Source organism: Otolemur garnettii, unplaced genomic scaffold (assembly GCF_000181295.1).
Source record: "Otolemur garnettii isolate 467f Iridium unplaced genomic scaffold, OtoGar3 scaffold00072, whole genome shotgun sequence".
NCBI classification, from domain to species: domain Eukaryota; kingdom Metazoa; phylum Chordata; class Mammalia; order Primates; family Galagidae; genus Otolemur; species Otolemur garnettii.
The window spans coordinates 4,778,566-4,800,360 of NW_003852467.1; the positions used below are offsets into that span (position 1 = coordinate 4,778,566).

Genomic DNA, 21,795 nt, shown 5'->3' on the forward strand with positions numbered 1-21,795 from the left:
AGAAATAGAATGTAAATGTTTTGACACAATGACTATGCAAATTACATGAAATCTATGTGAACCAGCTTGATGAAAGTGTTTCAAAATGTATGTGAAAACACTACACTGTACTCCCTGTTTGCATTAATGTATAGAGCTATCATTTAATAATAAAAAAAATAATAAAAAAATAAATAAATAAAAAATCCCAAGAAGTCAAAGTACATCTTTGGCAGAATCGTGTTTCCTATTCCTTAAGACTCATATACTTCTTCAAGTCCTCCACATGGGGTCCCAAGGCAAGGAGAAACCTGATGAAAAACAGTCTTCTAAGCCACTTACCCAGTTGATCTTCCCGAGTTATAATGCAAGCATTGAAATTCTGTTGCCCATTTGTGAAAAAAATACAATAAAACAATAACATGGCTTCATTAAACACATTCATAAAAGGAGAACAAAGAAAATAATGACAAAAGCTATGCCATTCCCACTCCTCGATCTCACAAATATTAGATTATTTTTATGGTGTCAGAATAATTTAGAATGTGAATTGACTTTCTCGCGTACATTCCTCTATTTTAAGATACTGACTTTTAAGCCATATTTTATTTTTAAATTGTTGGATGATAGAACTAAAAGAAGAATTGCAGTCAGTGAAGGATAGGAAATTTTAGACAGGAAAACTGTTCAGATTTTCTTTTTTAACTCACGTAATATATGATTTGATGTACCACTTCTTTTGTTTGGCAGAAAAATGTTTTGTCCTTGCACTCTACTAGATTTTCTTGAAAATCTGAGGTGATCAATAAGCATTTGCTGCTGTATATAAATATAAATTGTCAGGAAAATATACTTTCATGATTTTTTTCAGCAGATCCTATGTTAGTAGTGGAAAAAACCCGCACTCCTAATTCAAGTGTAATCACAAACTATCTCCATGCCTTTTAAATGAAGTAAATTTTTTTTAAAATATTGAATTTACTAAATATATGTATGAGACCGATAGTTTGTTATTTCAAAAAAATGGGGTGATATGTGTGTTTTTGTTATATGGATGAATTCTATCATACTGAAACCAGGGCTTTGGAGGTACACCCAACCAGAATAGTACACATTGTACCTGATAGGTAGATTTTTATCCCTCATGCCCCCCTCACCCTCCTCCCTTCCTTGTTGTCAATGTTCATTATACCTCTCTATGAACATATATATCCCTTGTTTAGATTGCACTTTTTAGTGAGAACTTGTGGTATTTGTTTTTCCAATCTTGATACACTTCAGGAAGTGGCCTCCAGTTCAATTCTAGCTGTGAAAAAAAGTCATTATTTGATTCTTTTCTTTTTTTGGCCAGGGCCAGGTTTGATCAGCCACCTCTGGTATATGGGGCTGGCACCCTATTCCTTTGAGCCATAGGCGCCACCCATTATTTGATTCCTTTTTATAGCCTAGCAGAATTCCATGGTGTATGTGTGCATATGTACATATGGAGGTCTATATACAGACCCTACACTTTTCTTATCCACTTATTGGTTGATGGCACTTAGGTTGATTCAACATCTTTGCAATTATGGATTGTGCTGCAATAGACATTTGGATAGTGGTGTCTTTTTGATGAAATGACTTATTTTCCTTTGTGTATATACCCAGTGGTGGTATTGCTGGATCAAATGGTAGGGATAGGTCTACATTTAGTTAGCTATTGAAAGAATCTTTACAGTGCTTTCCATAGCTCCATACAAGTTTACATTTCCACCACAGAGTCCATGCATATACCAGTGCAGTGCTTTCCATATCAGTGGAACAAGTTTATATTTCTACCACAACTACACCAATGTCTATTGTTTTTTGACTTTTGAATAACGGAATTCTGACAGCGGTAACGTGTATCTCATTGTGGTTTTAGTTTACACTCCCCTGATAATCAGTGATTTTAAGCATTTTTTTCATAAGAAGACAGACAAGAACACGTAGCTTTGTGGGTAAAAAGCCATTTGGATAAGTTTTTGTATTTTTTATTTTTAAGCATGATTCATATTTTAAATATATTCTTTTAGTTCCAGTTCTTATTTATTTTTTATTTCACATAAAGAATCTGTTCTTCTAGAGTGTCTTGTGCGTGCTGTACTTTGACTTAAGTATTTGTAACACTGTGGCCTCCAAACTTAATACATTATTTTAAGATTGAGAATGTGTTGAACAATCAGTTCATTGTGTAGTCGACCTTCCATTGCCAGCAAAAGTAATTAAACTTTTTCTGAAAACTTCTTATTTTATATTACAGAGCCCTTTGAAGAAATAGAATAATTCATTTCATCTGTGTTAATTTGTTTTCTTTGAATTTTCCTTGGAAATTGGATTAAATGTTTCTTAATTGTGTTTTCTTCTTGGTAACCATTACTTGGACTCAGTTTTCTACTTTTATATTTTTGTTATTGACTAACAGTCTTTTCAGGTCTTTCTAACTTTCTCCATATTGGCTGCTTCTGTCAGGCTATATAATTTTTTTTTATTGTTGAATGAATTAGCTAACAATATTAAATAATATTTTAAAACAGTTGAGCAGTATTCTGGAATGACAAGAAAACTCCAGTTATGGTTCAGGACCTCCTATCAACTCCATTCAGTGAGATGCCATAGTCAAGTAGGCAGTCACAGAAAATTCCCAGGCATGGCATGCCATCGGGATCTACCTAATAATGTGTTTAGAAATAGAAAGCAGCTCATGTCATGACTATTTCAAAGAATTCTGCAAGCTTGGAATGACAGCAGGGTTTTTTTTTAGCACCAGAGATAATCAAAGAATCTGTGTAAAGATGTCTCTATTATGGACTGCCAAGCAAGGCAAAGAACCAACCCGGCTGAAGTTAACTCTGCCGTCTTCTCTTAGACCACACTGTTCCTTTCAGCTTGTAGAAGTTCAGAAATAGAAAAAGTTAGATTTCTAAAAACAATTTAAGGCTATATATTTGGTTTAATAATATGCTATATTCTGTTCTATTAAATTATATTAAAATTCTACAGATGGGAATTAAAGAGTATTCTGTTTGCTTTTTACCAGTGAATGGATCCAATTTGAACAATACCTAAGTAGCACTCACTACATGCTGTGATTGGAAGGTTTCCCCAACCACTTGTCATGATACAACAAATTTATCATTAAAGATCAATTTCTTTGGAGGAGCTCTGGGTAGGCTACAGAAAATCTGTTGTACAATACAGAGGCTCTCGTTACCGCCATGAGCATTATTATCTGAATTTGTATCTGATAAAAATACTAGCTGAAATTTTCACTGAAAAAGAAAAACTATGTTTAAATTGGATAACAAGGCATAACATTGGATGATGTTTTCCTTCTGTGGAATCTGTCTCTATTAACATCCTCTACCCAAGATCTAGAGGTTGTTAATAGAGATAGATTCCACAGAAGGAAATAGAGTCATAGGAAATCAAGCCGGGGGAAGAAGGAGGAAGGGCGAGGAAGGCAGGGACAAGAAACTCACCTAACACTATTCAGGTGATGGGGGCACATTTACAGCCCTGACTCAAGCCATGTTTCAGAAACATTTGTATCCACTTAATATTTTGAAATTTAAAGAATAAATATAAAGAGAATAAAATACTTCCCAAAATAACATCCCATTCTATTCTGCAACTTTTAATACCAAAAAGTAACAAGTCGTTCTATTATCCAAAGAATACATCTCTGAGCAGGAGTGGCCTTTTTCCCCCCACCTGATTTATTTTGTAAATCAGTTTTTGTCTTTGGTTGAACTTTTCTGTTTGTCTCATTACAATTCCATCTCATCTAGTTGCACCATCAGGCTTAATTCTAATAACTGGTATTGAAGATGGAACAAGACAGCCCAGTGAAGGCCTCATAGCAAAGTAAATGTAGACCATTAGTGGGAGATTACAAAATGGCATGGTACGTGCTAGGGCAAATACAAAGTGCAAGTGAGAATATGATAATGATAAGCATGTGAGGTAATGCATATGTTCAATATTAAGTGTAATTTAGCCATTCCACAGCAGATCCATATATTAAAACACCATGTCAGAAACTGTAAATTTATAAAATTTTGTTTCTATCAAATAAAAGAAATTGTAAATCAAAGATAACATAGGAGAATTATTTCCCTGGGCTTAGAGGGTGTCAGGAACAGCCACTTGGAGAAGATGTGAGGCTAGACTCAGAGGATAAATTATCCAACAAAGGGAAGTGGGGGATGCGATTGTTCTAGAAAAAGAGAACAGCATCTTTAAGGCCAAGAATCAGCAGGGACATGGTGTATGTTGGAAAATGAAAAATCAAGTCTCTCTATAACTAAAGCAGGGATTAGAAGACCACAGCAGAGCCCATAGCATGGAAGGACATTTAAGCTGTATCCAGGAATAAGGCTCTATCCTAAGAAAAATGAAGAATCCCTGAAAGATTTTAAACAGAGAACCATAATTTCATTTTGGAGAGAATATACCGTAGTTACTTTGTAGGTGGGATGTGGCAGGATAAAATACCGACAAAAAGGCTGTTGGTACAATGTTTGAGGCAAGATTTAGTTATGACCTTAATTAGGGCAATGGCTGTGGGGAGAGGGAGAAAAGAATGGACCCAGGAAATATTTAGAAGGTATATGAAAGTATTAGTTATTGACTTACTGATTAGCAGCAAAGTCATGAAGGACATAATAAAGGAAGTGGAGCTATCCAGAATTATGCCTAATGAAGGCAATAATTATCAGGTCTTCACTAAAATAGGAAAAAAAATACAGAGAAAGAACAGAGGCATATTGGGAGCGGGGCGCAGTAAGGGAGAAGGTGGCACACAACAAGTCCACGTTTGGTGGTGGTATTTTGGCGGCTGTAGAACATCCACAGGGAAATGTCCCAGAGGGTGATACATTTGCAACCATGAAGATCAGGAAGAAACGTGGACTTGAAATGTAGAGTTGAGAGTTGTCAGCATATAAGGAGGAATAAAGCTAAGAGTATGGGGAGAATGAAAAGCAAAGAAGGCCTCGGAAAAAACCCCAGAAGTCATAATGTATGGTACTGGGAGAAACATTGGGGAAGGCCTCCCCTCCCCTGCAACATCACTAGACTTCTACCTCCTTCGTCCTTGGTCCAGATACCTCTAAATATATTCTTCCTGGAGCAACATTGTGCTCTAGGTGGCTTCATTGAAGAATAATGACATCTCCAATGTCATTAAGACAAACATTTATATTGTTTATGTCATATCTAATTTTTATGTACATACATATAAAAGTCCAGATCACTTTTAAAACCCCACGATAGTCTGCGGGAAGGAGAGTTGTACCAGAGAATCATGCCTACACATTGCATAGGAAAGGAAGCTATTTTCTATGCTGATGACTTAATGAATGCCCCAAAAGTTGCCAGGTCCCATTCCTTACTTTTGTAACTATTCTTTTAAAGGTGAACAGATCCTTGAAGGGAGACTTTGCAGTCTGTTCAGCATGCTATTTATACTTGAAAAGTGTTAAATTATCCTAATCATACTTATAGTAACAATCAAGATTAATTGCAGCTATATTAGGATTACTTATTATTTGTTCTACTTCAGCACTAACACAAATCCAATTGTACAGACAATTTCCATAATCCAAATCGTGAAAAAAAAATAGATCATAGAAAGCTGGTGGAAATAGTATTCAAAAGGAATCCTTAACCAGACGGTTATCTAAAATTTTCTTTTTGACAAGGAGTCTATTCTGAACAGATTGTCTATGTGTCTCACTGGTAGAAGTGGATTATCTGTCTTGAATTGGATTGTGATGACGATGACCCTATTCTAAGCAAACCAAATCTCTTGAACTATATAATAAGATCAGGAGGAGCATTCGGTCTGAGAACAACAGATTGCAATCACGGGGATGATTTCGCTAATATTTTTTCCAGCCTCTTTCCTTGATGTCCATGATACTGTGTTCTTTGCCCTGCAGAGAACCCCAATTCTGTAGTTTTGTGTGCTAATTCTTTTTTCCTTTTTCATATATATATGTGCATGTATATATAATTTTTATAAGCAGAGCTGAATGAGTGGCAGGAAGCTGCGGAATCTATCTTACAAAAAGGTGACTGTGGGAGAATCTAGAATATTCTTTCATTGTGCAGTAGGATTGGCGAAAAACAACCAAGAGTAAACATTTAACTGATTCACTCTTATTCCTTCTTGTCTTTAGGCCGTGAGGAGGCAAAAGTTGCTTGAACAGAGTATCCAATCTGCCCAGGAAATGGAAAAATCCTTACACTTAATTCAGGAGTCCCTCGCATTTATTGACAAGCAGTTGGCAGCTTATATTGCCAACAAAGTGGATGCAGCTCAAATGCCTCAGGAAGCCCAGGCAAGTACATCTGGGATTGAGCTTCTGTTCTTTGGGTTGTATTACCTAAACAAAGCATTGCTGAGTTTCTAACTCGAAGTGTATTCAACAAGTTATGCAGGAGACAGTTTCGATTGACTGATTTGACTGTTCAGAAGTAACAGAGAAAAAGTGTCTAGATGAGTACTCTAAGATTTATTTTTGAAAGTATATAATGGAGGAATTTTGAATAGAAACACTTAAAAGGCAGGCAGAGTGAGATCTGCTGTTTATCAGTGTTTTCAAACTACACTAAAGCTGCAGGGAAAACGTAGAAATGTAAATGATAAAGAAAATATGTTTTATGGTACTATTAGACAGCAGTCTCAAACATTTAATTATCAACTCATCTGTGCTATCCTGGAATCACAAATCACATAATATCTATATTGTTTTTCATTCATGTGCTATAAGCAAGTAATGCAAAATGATCAATATCAATTTGAGTCTTATTACTACTGACCATAGTGGATATATTCACATATACACTCAACCCATATACGTTCAACTCTGAATTCAATCTTACATAGGAAAATGTAGTTAAGCACTTTTTTTTTTTTGGAATTAGAGTTAACATAGTAATGAAAGTAAATCTAAGTTGACTTTGAAATGAGTAAATTTGCACCATATCTAAACTTACACACATCTTAAGAAGGATTTTTAAAATGTTAAGTTTCTATTTTAAAGTTTTAAAGGAGCATTTCAATGTATAGAATACATTTGTATCGCAGATGCTAGTTATTTAAATGTCTTTAGAGTTGCGTCAAGGTAAGACAGATACTTTTGAAATCTTGTGTGCATGTTATGGATCCAATAACCAAACATAACTTCGATCTATATGCTATGATGAGAGGGACATTCAAAGGTTATCTACAAATCACAAAGACTATCTGCCTACTGATTGGTGTACGTAATGAATTTATTCACTTTGAAATAAATTATGGGATGAAATATTATACATATGTATAGATTATGGTTAAAGCATAATTACAGTGAAATAAATCACAGTGAAATTGGTGTCCTGGGTCATCATTGTACCCAATAGCATAAATCAGTTTACCATATTGTCTAAGTTTGACTAAGAAAGTCCCTGTTTATGTACAGCAGAGCACCGGGGTAATTTGATAGGCCTAGAAGGTCCAAAGCAAAGGGTGCCTTAGGATATGCATAGCATTGCAATAGGGGATGCAGCAAGAGAACAGCAGGGAGAATCCTAGAGATGAAATCCTCATCGGAGCTTTTCACTGGGGCAACAAGAGTAAATAGAAATGGGAGATCATAGTAAACATTCTTGAGATTTTTCTTCTTTTTTAATTTTTATATTTAATATATATATTTTGGGGGGTACATGTGATATTTTCATATATACTCTACCCAGTATATACATTTTTCAAGCTTCTACAAGCCTAGTCAAGTTCTCTAGCATTCACTGTTCCTAAGACTATCCAAATGTGGGTCACATAGGAATTTTTTATTGCTACATAATGGTTGAACGTATTTATTGGGTACATGTGCTATTTTGTTGTACACGTAGAATGTGTGATGACCAAGTCATGGTATCAGACTATCCATCACAGATGAGGTATAGTAAAATACGTGGGAGAAATGAGCCATTGTGATTGAATCGAGATGAATTACAAGATTATAAACTAAATTCCAAGAATAACTGCCTTTAAAAATGTTATAGTGTCATGACCTTGAAGGAATGTTTTATTAAAGAATGCTCATAACTTTCTCAATGTAATTAAGGGAAATTTTGAGTGATACACATAATAAATGTTATAATTAGACATTTGTACTTTAAAATATGTAAAAAGCTACTTTTTGAGGCCCGTAGAGCAAAACTGTGAGTAGCAAATTTGATAGGAAACGCCTATGATTGTTTTAGAAGAAAAATGAGAATTTTTCAGGAAAAAAATATTGTTTAGCTGAAAAGGTTGTGCATTTTCTTTTATTTAGAAATGGATGCAGGATTCTACAGGCTGTCCCAAAAGTTGCCCATGAAGTCACCATACTCAGGGAAATATTTTGTAAAGGTATATTTTTGCTACAAGTCCCTCATTTCCCTATGGATGGTGACTTTCTGAGCAACTTTTGGGAAAGCCTATATTATAAGCATTACTAGTTTTTAATAATAATATAAGATATTTTGTGTGCTTTTCTCAAATAAAAAAGCCATAGTAAAAATATTGACGATAGCAGTAGAAAAATACATGCAAGTAGCCGAACATGGATAAGTTAAAAAGTTTCATTTCTACTTCAAAACATGTTAGAATACTAATGCACTCAAATCCATTTTCCATGCATTTCTCTTTGCACTTGGGTTTTAAGATAGTTCCTGACATCGAATCCCCCCAATGGTAATATACAATATTGGAAAATGTAAGCCACCTGAAAGCTATTAAAACATTCTTCTTCTCTGAGATTTTATTTTAAGATGACAGCAAGTGAATTGTTTTCTGGAATAGAGTTATCAACTGCTCGGATTTACTTCAAGGATTGTATTTCCTGGAGTTCAATTTAAAACTCCCATGAAAGGAAAAAAAAAAAAAAAGCAAAGAGTAAAAAGTTGGTTTGTAAAATAAATATTTAAGCCTAGTATATTGGATAAAGCACCAACGAACACCACCAGAATGCTCCCATTTAAAATATACAGACATGTGTCTGCACACAAAACGCGGGCTAATTGCAATGCTTTGTATTAACAGAAAACGTGTGTTTATGTAAATTTGCATAAAAGTTTATTACTGATAAAGCTAAGGTGGAATTCATTTCTCTTTTCAGAAATTGCGTATTTTAATTCCTGACTGAGAAGCAGGAAAAAATGAATATTACCCTACTTAGTAGTTTTTAAGATACGTGCTCTGATTTTCTGTCCAACGTTGGTCACACGGATTTGTGGCTGTCTGCCTCCACCGTGTGGTGCACTGATGGTTTTGCTACTAAATTTAAGGCAGTTAATAGAGCCTTCTTTGTGTTTTAAGATTGAGATCCTCCTGTATAAAAATGATTGCATTCAGGAAATGTGTGCAATGTGTTTTCCTTTATGACAGGTATACTGTTATTAAATGTAAAAGTAGACGTAGATCAAGATACATCCTTCCCTTTTCCATTTGCATTTGTAATGATAGGAAAGAAAAGATCTTCTCATTTCCTTAACCTGTTAATTGATCAGTTATCTGTCATGATTAGAAAACTGTACCCTCTGATTCTGCATTGGATTGAAAAATATTTTACTTATTTCGTGACATGAGTTTGTAAAAGTAAAGCTAATCTTTTAGACAATAAAACCACATACTGCGAAGAGATCAACATACGTTGATCTATACGTATTTTATTTCAAAAACTTGAATAAACTACAATCTTAAGTCATGACGATCACAGCATCAAATTGCCCAGTACTAGCAATTTGAATAAAAACTTTGAAAATGAAACAACCCTAAAATATATGTCCATAAAGGAATAATATAAAAGCTTGAACCTGAGTAATTTAAAAAGTAAGGTGAAAACTTGAAAAATAGTTCATAACTCACATGGCATTTAAGGTTTTAAATAGCTACTTGTAATTTATTAAAATGACAAAGATAGTCCGACATGCATGCACATTATTTTTCTTTTCTAAGTAATATAAGTTTTTGAATCTCTAATATGTAAGAACGCCCCCACATGAACACCTGTTGAAATTCTGTATATCATTATGTTTTGATGATGCACATTTTATAGAGGAAAACATGACTCTGGTACTTAGCTTACCACAAGAAATAATAGAGTTGCCTAACAGTTATTGCAATAGTCTAAGTATTCTATACAATAAAGTTGTTCATTTAATCTGATTACACTAGCTGCACATCAATTGAGGTCTTCCTGTGTTTCTTGAAGAAGCTAAATCTTCTAACTCCCTTTAAAGATAAGATATTCGGTCACATTGAAATGTAAATATTCCAAACAATCAAAATCAATGACTTAAAAAATAAAGACCTAAGTGCAGATCTTGGTCTATCAGATTGAGTTTATGATTTCATTAGGCAATAAAACAGGCTTTTATAGTGTAAATAAGCACATTGGATTGCCAAATGGCTCAGAACAGTCTAACTTTACAGCATACTTCACTGATTTACGAATTGAACAGTATAAACCTTCAAAAGGGAGTCTGTTGAAGATTTATGTAAAAATTAATTTAACCAAAGAAGAATAAAATAGGGAACAAGTCTTGAGATTTGAGTCTAAACGCTAAACTCAACATGGCCATTGCAATACACACACACACACACACACACACACACACACATATTTTCCTTTTTACCCAGCAAAGTAGATACCATGGTAAACCTAGTGCAGTTACTTTTAAATTTATTCTAACATTGAAATGTTCCCCTGATGTGTAACTATATAGAACTTATTACTCTCCATTTTAGAATAATTATGATTGCTATTTTGATATGTTTAATAGCGTAGGAAACAATATCTGGTAAGAATGGAAGAAGATGCAAAAGATTAGACTCTGAGGCCAGGTGTGGTGGCTCCGACCTGTAATCCTAGCAGTCTGAGGGGCCAAGGTACTTGGATGGCTTGAACTCAAGAGTTCAAGACCAGCCTGAGCAAGAGCAAAACCCTGCTTCTGGAAATAGCCCAGTATGGAGATGTGTCTGTAGTTTCAGCTACTTTGGAGGCTGAGGCAGGATTGCTGAAGCCCAAGAGTTTGAGGTTGCCATGGCTCTCTACTGAGGGTGACAAAGTGAGACTCTGACTCAAAAACAAAAAGAAACAAAAGATTAGAATATGCCACCCATCATTGACTGTACTTGGAAAACTGCACAGTAATAAGTCCTCACGGGATATATGATAAAGTAATAGACATCTTTCATATTGTGCACTCTGGAGCATTTATCTTACGTCTGTAATTAAACTGTAGTATTGTGTCATGAAAATCGCCCAATACATTTTAAATATGAAGATGAAATTAGCAGCATCATACTATGCTCATGGTGAAGATGGTTGCAATACTTTGAGTATTTTTTATTAAATCAGAGCTGTGTATAATAATGCATTTGTGGGGTACTTAAGGTGATTTATATTCAAATAATTTTCCAGTTTTCTCTTAAACAAATAGACTTTTTTTCCCCAAAAGTAGCTCACAGAGAAGTTACCCAGATAGCATTTGTCAGAACATATTCTGTTTTGCTTTTCTCTTAGCATTTATTATTCAAAATTGTGTTTAATCTTTTTTTTTGTTCTTATTTCCCCTCTCTACCTACCTTTCCTACCTCCTAAAGTTCAAGTACAAGAGGGCAGGACCACTTAGTCCATGTTTAGTAAACGTTTGGAAAATTCATTGAATTCCAAAAAGGTTTGGAAATTATATGCCAGACAAATGTGATAGATAATGTACATTTTAAATAATGGACAATCCCCATGTGGCCCTAGCCATCTTGCCACTCATAGCACAAAAGAAAGATGAAATTTAATAAATCACTGGCCTAAAATGTTTTCCGTAGTCACCAAGAACCGTTTTTGCAATGGAGCTTAATACTATCGTAATGCCATCTGGTCATAGTGCTTTATGACATTGTCAAACTTTGGAGCTTTGGAAACACTCTCAAAATATTTTAAGTCATACAGAATGTTTTTCTTCTCACATATAAAGGAATAACTAATAGGAAGTACTTATTTCAGCCTCTTCATATATTATGTATTTCTCAAGAACTATATCATGTGAATGCCTAATATTTTCAAAGCATCCACCTCATTTTATTTTCTTATAACAGCCTAATGTGGTCCATAAATATTTTTGTTTAAGAGAATATTTGAAAAGATTAGATTACTAGCTGAGGCCTGGGGTATGGCAAGTGGACACAAGTATTCTTTGGGAGTTGATAGAAATGCTTTAACATTGGATTGGATTGTGACGATGGATACTCAACTCTAAATTTACTCAAGTTCATTGAACTGTACATTTACAGTGTGACTTTTATGGCATATAAATTATACTTCAATAAAGCTGTTTTTTTAAAAAAAATAGAAAAGACTGTCTAATAAAGAATATCTTCGTTATTATAAAGGCAGTCCTGGGGTTAGGAACAAGGTAGGTTCTGTAGGTTTGTTCTTAAGTTGAAATTGTATGTAAATTGGAACAGGGACAGTTTTACCTGTTACCTGTAATAGCCTCCGTTTGTAAGCACAAGTCATACATTGGTCATATCTTTGCAACTCGGGGATTGCCTGTATTTTAAAATACAATTTTAGGTTGCCATCAACTTTTTCACTCCATTATTTTAATGCACGGTAAAGGATGAAATGTGAGAATTTTGTTAAGTGACCTGGAATTAACTTACATAATAGGTATTTCTTGAGAACCAGGACAGTGTGCACAGAATCTCACATAGTAATAACATTCTGTTTCCATTGCTTACCTCCTAATACATTTGATAAATTTTACTTGTAAAGCATTTTTAGTGAAATTCAGATCTGCTTTTTCCACCATAATAATTATCCCTCTATCAAGTGAAAATTAATCTACAATTAACTAAAATTTCCCAATTATTTCTATGCAGCATTCCAAATTTCCCCCTAAAGTTTTTTTTTTCACTTATCTAATTTGAAGAGTAATCAAAATTGCTTGGACATATATTATTATAATGGACATTATATTCTCAGACTGTCATTAGTGTAAGTAAGCATGCCATAATTTTTCAGGTGTATTACAAATAATAATGGCACTTTTTTATTTTTTAAATATTCTGTAACCAAGATTACATAGAAATATTTATGGATTGTATTTCTCTCCTGAAAATTTATGGTCCACTTTTTAAATACGTTCAATATTAAAAAATTAACCCGTTCACTAAAAAATGAGGTTATAGTTTTATTTCCCATGAGTGGGTCTCAACCTGACATGACTGTTCAGACAGGCACGGAAACTCATGACTCGGGCTGTAGGCCAGGAACACATGTTTCAAGGGAGTGACCAAAGAGGACAGGATTTTATACTGAGTGGGCTGGCTAAATATACATGTTGAACAAGATATGGTAAGAGTTATGAATATGTATGAAGACAAAAATGCACATGCGTAATTGAGTCCTTTCACCTCCCATCTTATCATGGCTGAGAATGGAAGTTTTAAGACTTTTTTTTCTTATGGTCCCCTTGGCCAAGAGGAGTCTATTCAGTTAGGAGAGAGTTTAGGATTTCACTTTTAGTTCACAGACCCAAACTTGATAACCCACATACACTTGTTCTCCCAGAAATGTATTAATATACCACAAACTCATAGGTCAAGGAATAAGGCACGGAAAACACTAAAATAGAACGTTTCCGTTTTACCGCCCCTCCCATTCCTATCAGTAGTCAGGAGCTAAGAGAAGAATGGTTACCACCTTATTTATTAAGTTTCTAACCTAAAACTCTGCCAGTGTACTTATAGCTGAACTAAAAAAAAAAAAATAGCTAAATATATTTCGATGGTTTCAAAATGTATGCCATGGCCACGTACATTGAGATAGACAAGGGTGAAGGTCACTCGCCTGATAAATATGCATTGGCCACAGCTCTGAAAAAAGAACTCTATTGTCAAATTGGTAGACTATAAATTAGTTATTTAGCCTGTTGTATATTCCTAGTCAAAGCAAAAACTTGTTAAGAGGACAAAAATATAATTTATAGGTGTTATTCTTTCTAACTTATGGAATTTCTTCTTTCATTTTATTATCTGTTTAATTATTGTAAAGTAGGACCAGAACTTTTGAAAATTCTTTTCCCTATGACCCTAACCATTTTTTTATGTTCTTATATTTTGGAAAGTACACATCATCTAAGATCCTTTAGCACATCTAATTTTATAAGTATGTGTTATATGTGACTATTTTCCGTTCTTAAGGATACAATTTCAAAAGTACTGTCTGAAAATTACTAATCTAACAGTGTTCTATTTCCCCATTAATAATCAATAATCTCAGCATGGCATCTTCTTCTTATGTTTCTTTCTGAAAATTTTTGTTATATTTTTAGAATCATTTTCTTTGCTATCACTAAATCTTCAATGATCCTTTGATTTAGTTTTCTTTATTCCATTAAATATTTTAGACAGCTACAGTTTAATTTTGCTTGCCCTTTTATGTCATTAATTTGATATATGAGAATGGTCTGATGAGGTAAAGCATGATAAAAAGCCCTGTTCACGGCTCGGTTAATTGTAAAATGCTGTATTGAAAATGTCATTAATACTTGATTGATTTTTTGTTCCATAATTTTGCCTTTTACCATTTTTAATGGAGAAATGGGTATTTCCATTTCTCTTGTTTCATATAATGCTGGTTATGAGCATAATTACTGTATTCTCAAGTGTCTTTTTAAATAATGACATGGTGATATAATTTACTTTTTCTTCTCTGCAGAAAATCTAGTGATTCTGAAAGGAGTTGGGTTGAGAATTCTTTATTAAAGCATACATGGCGTTCCAAATCAGTAGTGTTGATTTACTGCTTTGTTTTACTTAGTTTTGTAGGTTCTGATTTTATACAAAGTCAGTCTGCTAATTTCGCAAGAAATGCTTAACATCCATATTCCAATAGATTTATATATCAGGTGAAAATATAACTCAAATTGTATATTCTTCAGATCTTTAGGAAAACTTACTAATCTAGCAGCTAAGTGTAGAAATCATTTACCTTTGGATTAAATCTTCCATTCCCAGTGTTTTCTTCTACAGTATTATTTTTATTCGCTTTTCTGATCTTAATGACACAACACACAATGTAATGTTTCTCTTTTCATTAGAGAGATTTTTAAGTAGGAGATTGTTTATTCTTCCCAGAAGATTCTGTATTACTGTTCTTTATACAAGTGACCTATCTAATTCACAATAAGCCGACCCTAACATGATATGCATTTTTATAATTATGTGGTTCCAGGATAAAACTCTAATGAGGTTTCATAAAATAGATAGTGAAAAGTATTTAAGCACAAACTACAAATTAATTATCACTTGAATATAAAATTTGGGGAACTAATTTGTGAAGGTGCTGGCTAACTATAAGTGTGATTTTATTGTACAACTTACCTAAAGTAGGATCAATTTAGAAATATACATCAATTTTATTTTAAAATTTGAATAATGAATTGTTAATGATTAATTAAGTACATTGGACAACTTTTTGCAATGTGATTATACTCTGGCAAAAAAAGCGAAAGGATAATTTGAACAAAGGATTGTATCCTTTTCAGTTATACAAAATGTACATTAATTTATAAAATATTCTGAGAAGTTCTATAGTACAGACATATCATTTATCCTTAATTTCCGCATCTACCAGATGATTTTTTATAGATTACCTACTTAATTAATAAAGAAATGTTCTTTAGTCACATTGGAACAATATTATAGACAAGTGAATTTTTCTGAAAATACTGATAAATTATGATAAAGTCTCAATTTTATGTAATATTCAACCATCCTTTTTTCAATGTTAAGGATTTTTCTCTTAGTGGCCTTTCTAAGACTACAGAAACTCATCCTTTTAACAGTGTAACTGCTTGATAGAAATAGGAACATTTCAAATTCTATGAACTGCTATGCATTACCCAATCTTCCTCTCACATGTTAGTTGGTCCTTCATATCCCCTCTCAGCAGATAAAACTTGCGTGTTTGGTTATGTGTTTGTACATTTCGTTCCCACTGTTAATGAGTTATGATAACAATATGGTTCATTTGAGACAAAGAAAATGTGGAATTTCTCATCAGGAGACCCGCATTTCAATTCTTACTTAGGTTATCTTTTGCTTTGTTTTGTAATGTCAAGCTTCTAGAATTTTCAGGAGCAGTCTTTCAGAAAAATAGAAGGCAAACTACAAAAAAGAAAATTAAATGCTGGTTCATAAAAGGATCTCTTGAAGTTTAGGGGCACTGAAACAGGATTCAATACTTGATCACTCATCTGAACAGTAATTCTCACTCTCCCACATTCTCTCGTTCCTTTTATAAAACTGAGCATACCCACTCTTCCTGTCCCAAACCTAATAAACATGTTGCCTTGGTTCCCACAGTCTGAAACTACATCCCATATCCTTATTCTCCCACCAAAACCACTCTTCAGCCACGTGCAATTTAAATTATGTTAATTTCTTACTTTTTTTTTTTAACCCGCCTCATATGGTAGATGTATTTTTCTTCTTTTTGATCACAGAGCATGGGTTTTCCTATTACACTGCATGTATTCCTGCTTTGCAGTTTAGTTATATCTCCTTGTTATGCCTCCCTAGAGTAAAATTCCCTAGCGTTTGGAGACAACAGGGTTTTTCATGTATTTTTTTATTGCAAAATATTAAGGGGTAGAAATGTTTTTGTTAGACGGATGTACTGTGTAATGTTGAAGTCAGGGCTTTCAGTGTGCTCATCACCCAGATAAAGTTCATTGTAATGGATGGGGATGTTCCGATTCCTCACTTGCCTCCCATGATCCCCAACTCTTAGTTTCCAGTGTCCTTTATGGCTCTTTGTGCTGATGTTCCCATGGTTTAGCTCCCATATATTAGTGATAATATGGTGTTTACTTTTCTGTTCCCAAGATACTTTGTGTGTGTGTGTGTGACATTTTCTTTATCCACTCATCAGTTGATGAGCGCTTATATTGATTCTACATTTTTTGCTGTTGTGACTTGTGCTGTGATAAAAATTCAGGTGCAAGTGTCTTTTTAATAAAATGATTAATTTTCCCTTGGGTAGAGACCCAGGAGTAGGATTGCTGGCTTGAATGGTAGACCTAATTTTAATTCTTTGAGGAATCTCCATATTATTTTCCGTAGGAATTACGCTAGTTTGTGGCCCTACTGACAATGTATAAGCTGTTGTTTTTTTGACTTTTTAATAATAGCCATTCAGACGGGTGAGGTGGTATCTCATTGTGGTTTAATGTGCATTTTCCTAATGATCAGTGATACTAAACATTTTTTCACATGTTTGTTGGCCATTTGTGTATATTCTTTTGAAAAAATTCTGGTCTTGATCTATGCCCATATTTTTATAAGGTGGTTGTTGTTTTATTTTGAATTTCAGATTAATATGAGGATACAAATGATTAAGTTACATTGTTTGTTAGGTAAAGTCCATGTTGTAGTTGAGTCCCTCACCCAGGAGGTGTGCCATATACCTTACATTGTGCCCATTGGGTGAGAGTCACCAATCCTCCGCCCTCCTTACCCTTTCCCCCATCTTGAGTCTAATTCAATTTGAGGGTGGTTTTTTCCGGCTGACTTTTGGAGTTCTTTGTTGAGTCTGGTTATTAGTCTCCTATTTGTCCTATGGTTTATGAAGATTTCTCCCATTCTGTAGGTTGCCGCTTTGTTGATTATATGCTTAGCTATACATAAATAAATCCCATTTACTAATTGTTGTTGTTGCCATATTTGCCTCTGGAATCTTAGTCATAAATTCTTTTGCTTGACTCACATCTATAATTTTTCCTTAATTTCTTCTAGGTTTTTTATGGTTTCCTGCTTACATTTAACTCTTTTTTCCATTTTGAATTAATTTTTCTGCAAAGTGAGAGGTATGAGTCTTGTTGGGTGTCCAATTCTTTCAGCACTATTTATGGAATAGAACAGGCATCCTCAGACTACGGCCCGCAGGCCACATGCAGCCTGCCGGGTGTTTTTGTCACCGCTGCCTGTCCTGCTTAGCAGCCGACTCCTCCCGGGGCCCACAGTCCAGTCTTCCAATGGACAGTGAACTGGCCCCCTGTTTAAAAAGTTTGAGGACCCCTGGAATAGAATATCCTTTCCCCAGTGTGTATTTTTGTCTTTTTTGTCAAAGATCAGTTGGTCTTAGCTATATGGTTTATTTCCGGGTTCTCTATTCTGTTACATTCCTCTATGTTTCTGCTTTTATAACATTACCATCCCCCTTTGGTGATTATAGCTTTGTAATATATTTTGAAGTCAAGTAATGTGAGGCCTCCACATTTGTTCCTTTTGCTACAGATTGTTTGCCTATTTGAGCTCTTCTCTGGTTCCAATGAATATTACAATTATTTTTCTATGTTTGTGAAATAAGACATTTTTTTTTTATGAGAATTCATTGACTCTGTAAATCACTTTGGGCAGTAAGGACATTTTAACAATGTTGAATATTCCAATTGATGAGTATGAGACATTTTTCTATTTGTGTGTGTGTGAGAGAGAGATCTATAATTTCTTTCACTGGTACTTTTTTACTTCTCTTCATAGAGATCCTTCACCACCTTGATTAAGTATATTCCTAAGTATTGTATTTTCTTTTGTAGCTATTGTAAATAGTATTGAGTCCTTGTTTTGACTCTCAGCTTGACTTTTGTTAGTATACAGAAATGCTATGGATTTGTGTTATTTGATTTTGCAACTTGAGACTACTGAATTTCTTTATCAATTCTAGAAGTGAAGTATTCAAAGTTTTCTAGAAGCAAGAACATATCATTGGCAAACATGGATAGTTTGACCTCCTTTTTCCTGATGCTTATTCCTTTTATTTTCTGAATGCTCTGACTAGGAGTTACAGCTCTATGTTGAATGGGGGGGGGTTCTGTACTTCCATTAGATGTGGCATTAAATTATATTGCTGACTTTCTGTCTTCTTTTATGTAATCCTTTAAGGCTATGAATATTCCCCTTAGCACTGCTTTTCCTGTATCTCAGAGATTTTTGAAATCTTGTGCCCCCATTGTCATTCAGTTTGAGGAATATTTTGATTTCCATCATAATTTTATTGTTGATTCATGGATAGTTCAGCAGCAGTCTAATTTTCATAACTTTGTGTTGTTTTAAGAGTTTCTCTTGGAGCTGATTTCTAGTTTTATTCTACTGTGGTCTGAGAAGATACATTGTAAGATGTCAAATTTTTTTGAATTTGCTAAGACTTGTTTTGTAGCTGAAAATACGATCAATTTTGAAAAATGCCCCAAGTAATGATTGGAAAAATGCATGTTCTAAAGTATTCTGTAGATACCTGTTAGGCTCATTTGTTCTAGGATGCCATTTAAGTCTCCTGTTTCTTTGATTTACTACTTTGATGATGTCTAGTTAATTAGTGAGATATTGAAGACCATAGCAATTCTACTGCCACTTTTGTTTCTTTACTTAGATCTTTTTTATTTTCTTCATTTATGTCCTGAAAGATTTTTTGTGCTTTCTTTGTGTAATTTCCATATTGTCTTCAATCCTATTCATTTTATTAATCTTTTGAATTCCATCTCTGAGACTTTGACAATTTTCTTTAGGTTGGGGTTCATTGCTGGAGACTTATTGTGATCATTGGGAGGTGTCAAAACAGCTCACTTTTTTTGTATTGGCAGAGGTTTTATCCTGGTTACCTCTTCTGAAACTTCTCTCAGCTTAAGACAGATAACGTTTGCACCATACCTGTTCCTGTTTCCTGAGAACTCTCCTAGTTATTGAAAAGAAGGCAAGGTCCCTGCCTGGTGCACTTGTGTTCTACTGCCAAAGAATGGCCCAGAAGGAGAAGGGCAGATGTACTGAGAAATGGTAATGTAGCTGCTCTCCTGTGTCATACCATTCCCCTCTAGTGTCACAGTTTGAGCTAGTGCTGAGGGTTATTCAGATGGAGTGGTGTGTTGGTACCTAGGCTACTGTTGAAAGCTTGAATAGAGACCTGGATGTGTCCTCTCTGTTAAGGCAGGTGGTGTGTACATTTTCTCTGCTTCAATTTGCCTGTGGTGGTGGCAGTGGCAGCTGTGTGATGCTATTTAAAGAGTGACCACAGATGTGAAGGCTGTGGATATTCCCTCTACTCAGCTCCAGGGACAGTGGTTGTATGTGCCAAGGGGGCACTTTTATGAGCAGGTCTACAGTGATGTGTAGGAGGAACTGCCTTGGCATCTGTGCACCACAGGTTACTGTCATCAGTGTGCATGGTGTGCTTTATCAATGGAGTCATAGCATGCAAAGCCACTGGGCTATGTAGGATGCAATGCCATAGCAGTTATGTGCATTTTAGGAATTTGGTAAGCCAGCCAGTTGATCTGCAAGACCTTAGTAAGTGCCTGGGTATACATTCCAGGGCCACAGCCTATAATGGGACATGTTGCAGGAACTTGGTAGGTACCTCAACAGGTCATGTGACCTTGACAAATGCCTATGAGAATCAGAGGCCTTTGGCTGGTGGCCCGGCAGTGGACCATCACTGGACTTTGATAGGCCACTGGATGTATCATAGGTCCTTGGCTGACAGCAAAGAAGCTCTTTGGGCTGCAGAGCTGTGTAGCCTGTAGTTGGCAGGGCTAGGGAAATTCCTGGTCCTCTGTTGATAAGTGGCAGTGCTTCAAGTTCAGCCTCTGCCCAGGTCTGATTGTGGCAGCTGCTACAGTGCTATTGAGGGTGGTGGTGCTATCAGCATGGCAAAATGGCAGCAGAAGATGCTGAGGTCCAGTCGGCAATTACTTTGCTCTGATCCTTCAGAGTGGCCAGTGAGAAGGCTCAGAGGGGTGCGTAGCACTCAGTCACAGTTTACATGAGAGTGCCTGCCCTTACCACTCCCTCCCTCACCTGACAGGGTTAATGGAAAGATGGCTGAAGTGGAGTTGACTTCTCCATAGACTGGGAACTCTGGTGCTGAGGGCTCAGGATGGCATTTGTCGTAGTGACCTGGGATTGGAATCTAGTGCCCACTCTCTGGTGTAATGCTGCTGCAGTCTCCAAGCAGCTTCCTGATCAGATCAGAAACCTGTTGTGGAGGGGGAATCCCCTTATAGCTTGGGTTGCATTGTCTACTGGAAGAGTGCAGAGCCCTAGTGATCTATCATGAACTTTCCCCACATGTGGAGACTTCCCTCAGGTACCTTTCAATCTTGCTAAGCGAACCATCCCACTTTTCTCTTCAGTTTGAGTGACTCTAGTCATCTCTCTGATGATTCACAATACTCTCCCTGGGGTGGTTCGTCTGTAGGTAAAGAGCCATGTGAAACTTTCAATCCTCTCCTTGAGAGCTGTGAATGCAGGCTGCCTCTGGACCATCTTGGCCCAGTGACAAGAGTTTTGTTCCTATCATGTGTAATTGAGTAGTAGAGATTGAACAACTTGTTTATTGAACTGATTTAACTAAATGGTATAAACATAAAAGTAACATTAAATTTATGTTTAGTTTGACAAATGGTCGTTTAGGGATAATTTTATTTTTAAGTCATAATGTAAGAGGCAGTATAATTGTTTTAAGGGCATTGAGTTTGCTGTTTCCTGGCTATCATATCTTGGGCATGGCAACATTCCTACCTTCATTTGTAAGCAGAGATAATAAATAGTTTTATTAATTTGATTAGAAGATAGAATGAATTATATGAAGTGTTAGTACATAAAGTCATACAAATGCCTGTTCTGGTGACAAAGATAATGATGATGATAATTTCTGTGCTCTCCTCTTACCCCGCTGGTATAAAAGTTGTGAGAAATGTACA

General features: G+C 35.2%; 1 protein-coding gene across 1 annotated transcript in view; it reads left to right on the forward strand.

Moving 5' to 3' along the window:
• The window catches only part of DMD (dystrophin), a 2,307,273-nt gene that overhangs the window by 938,980 nt on the left and 1,346,498 nt on the right, over positions 1–21,795 (forward strand). The window contains exon 30 of the mRNA XM_023515448.1: positions 6,183–6,344. Within this exon, the coding sequence (XP_023371216.1) occupies positions 6,183–6,344 (162 nt within the window). The remainder of the gene's footprint in view (positions 1–6,182; positions 6,345–21,795) is intronic.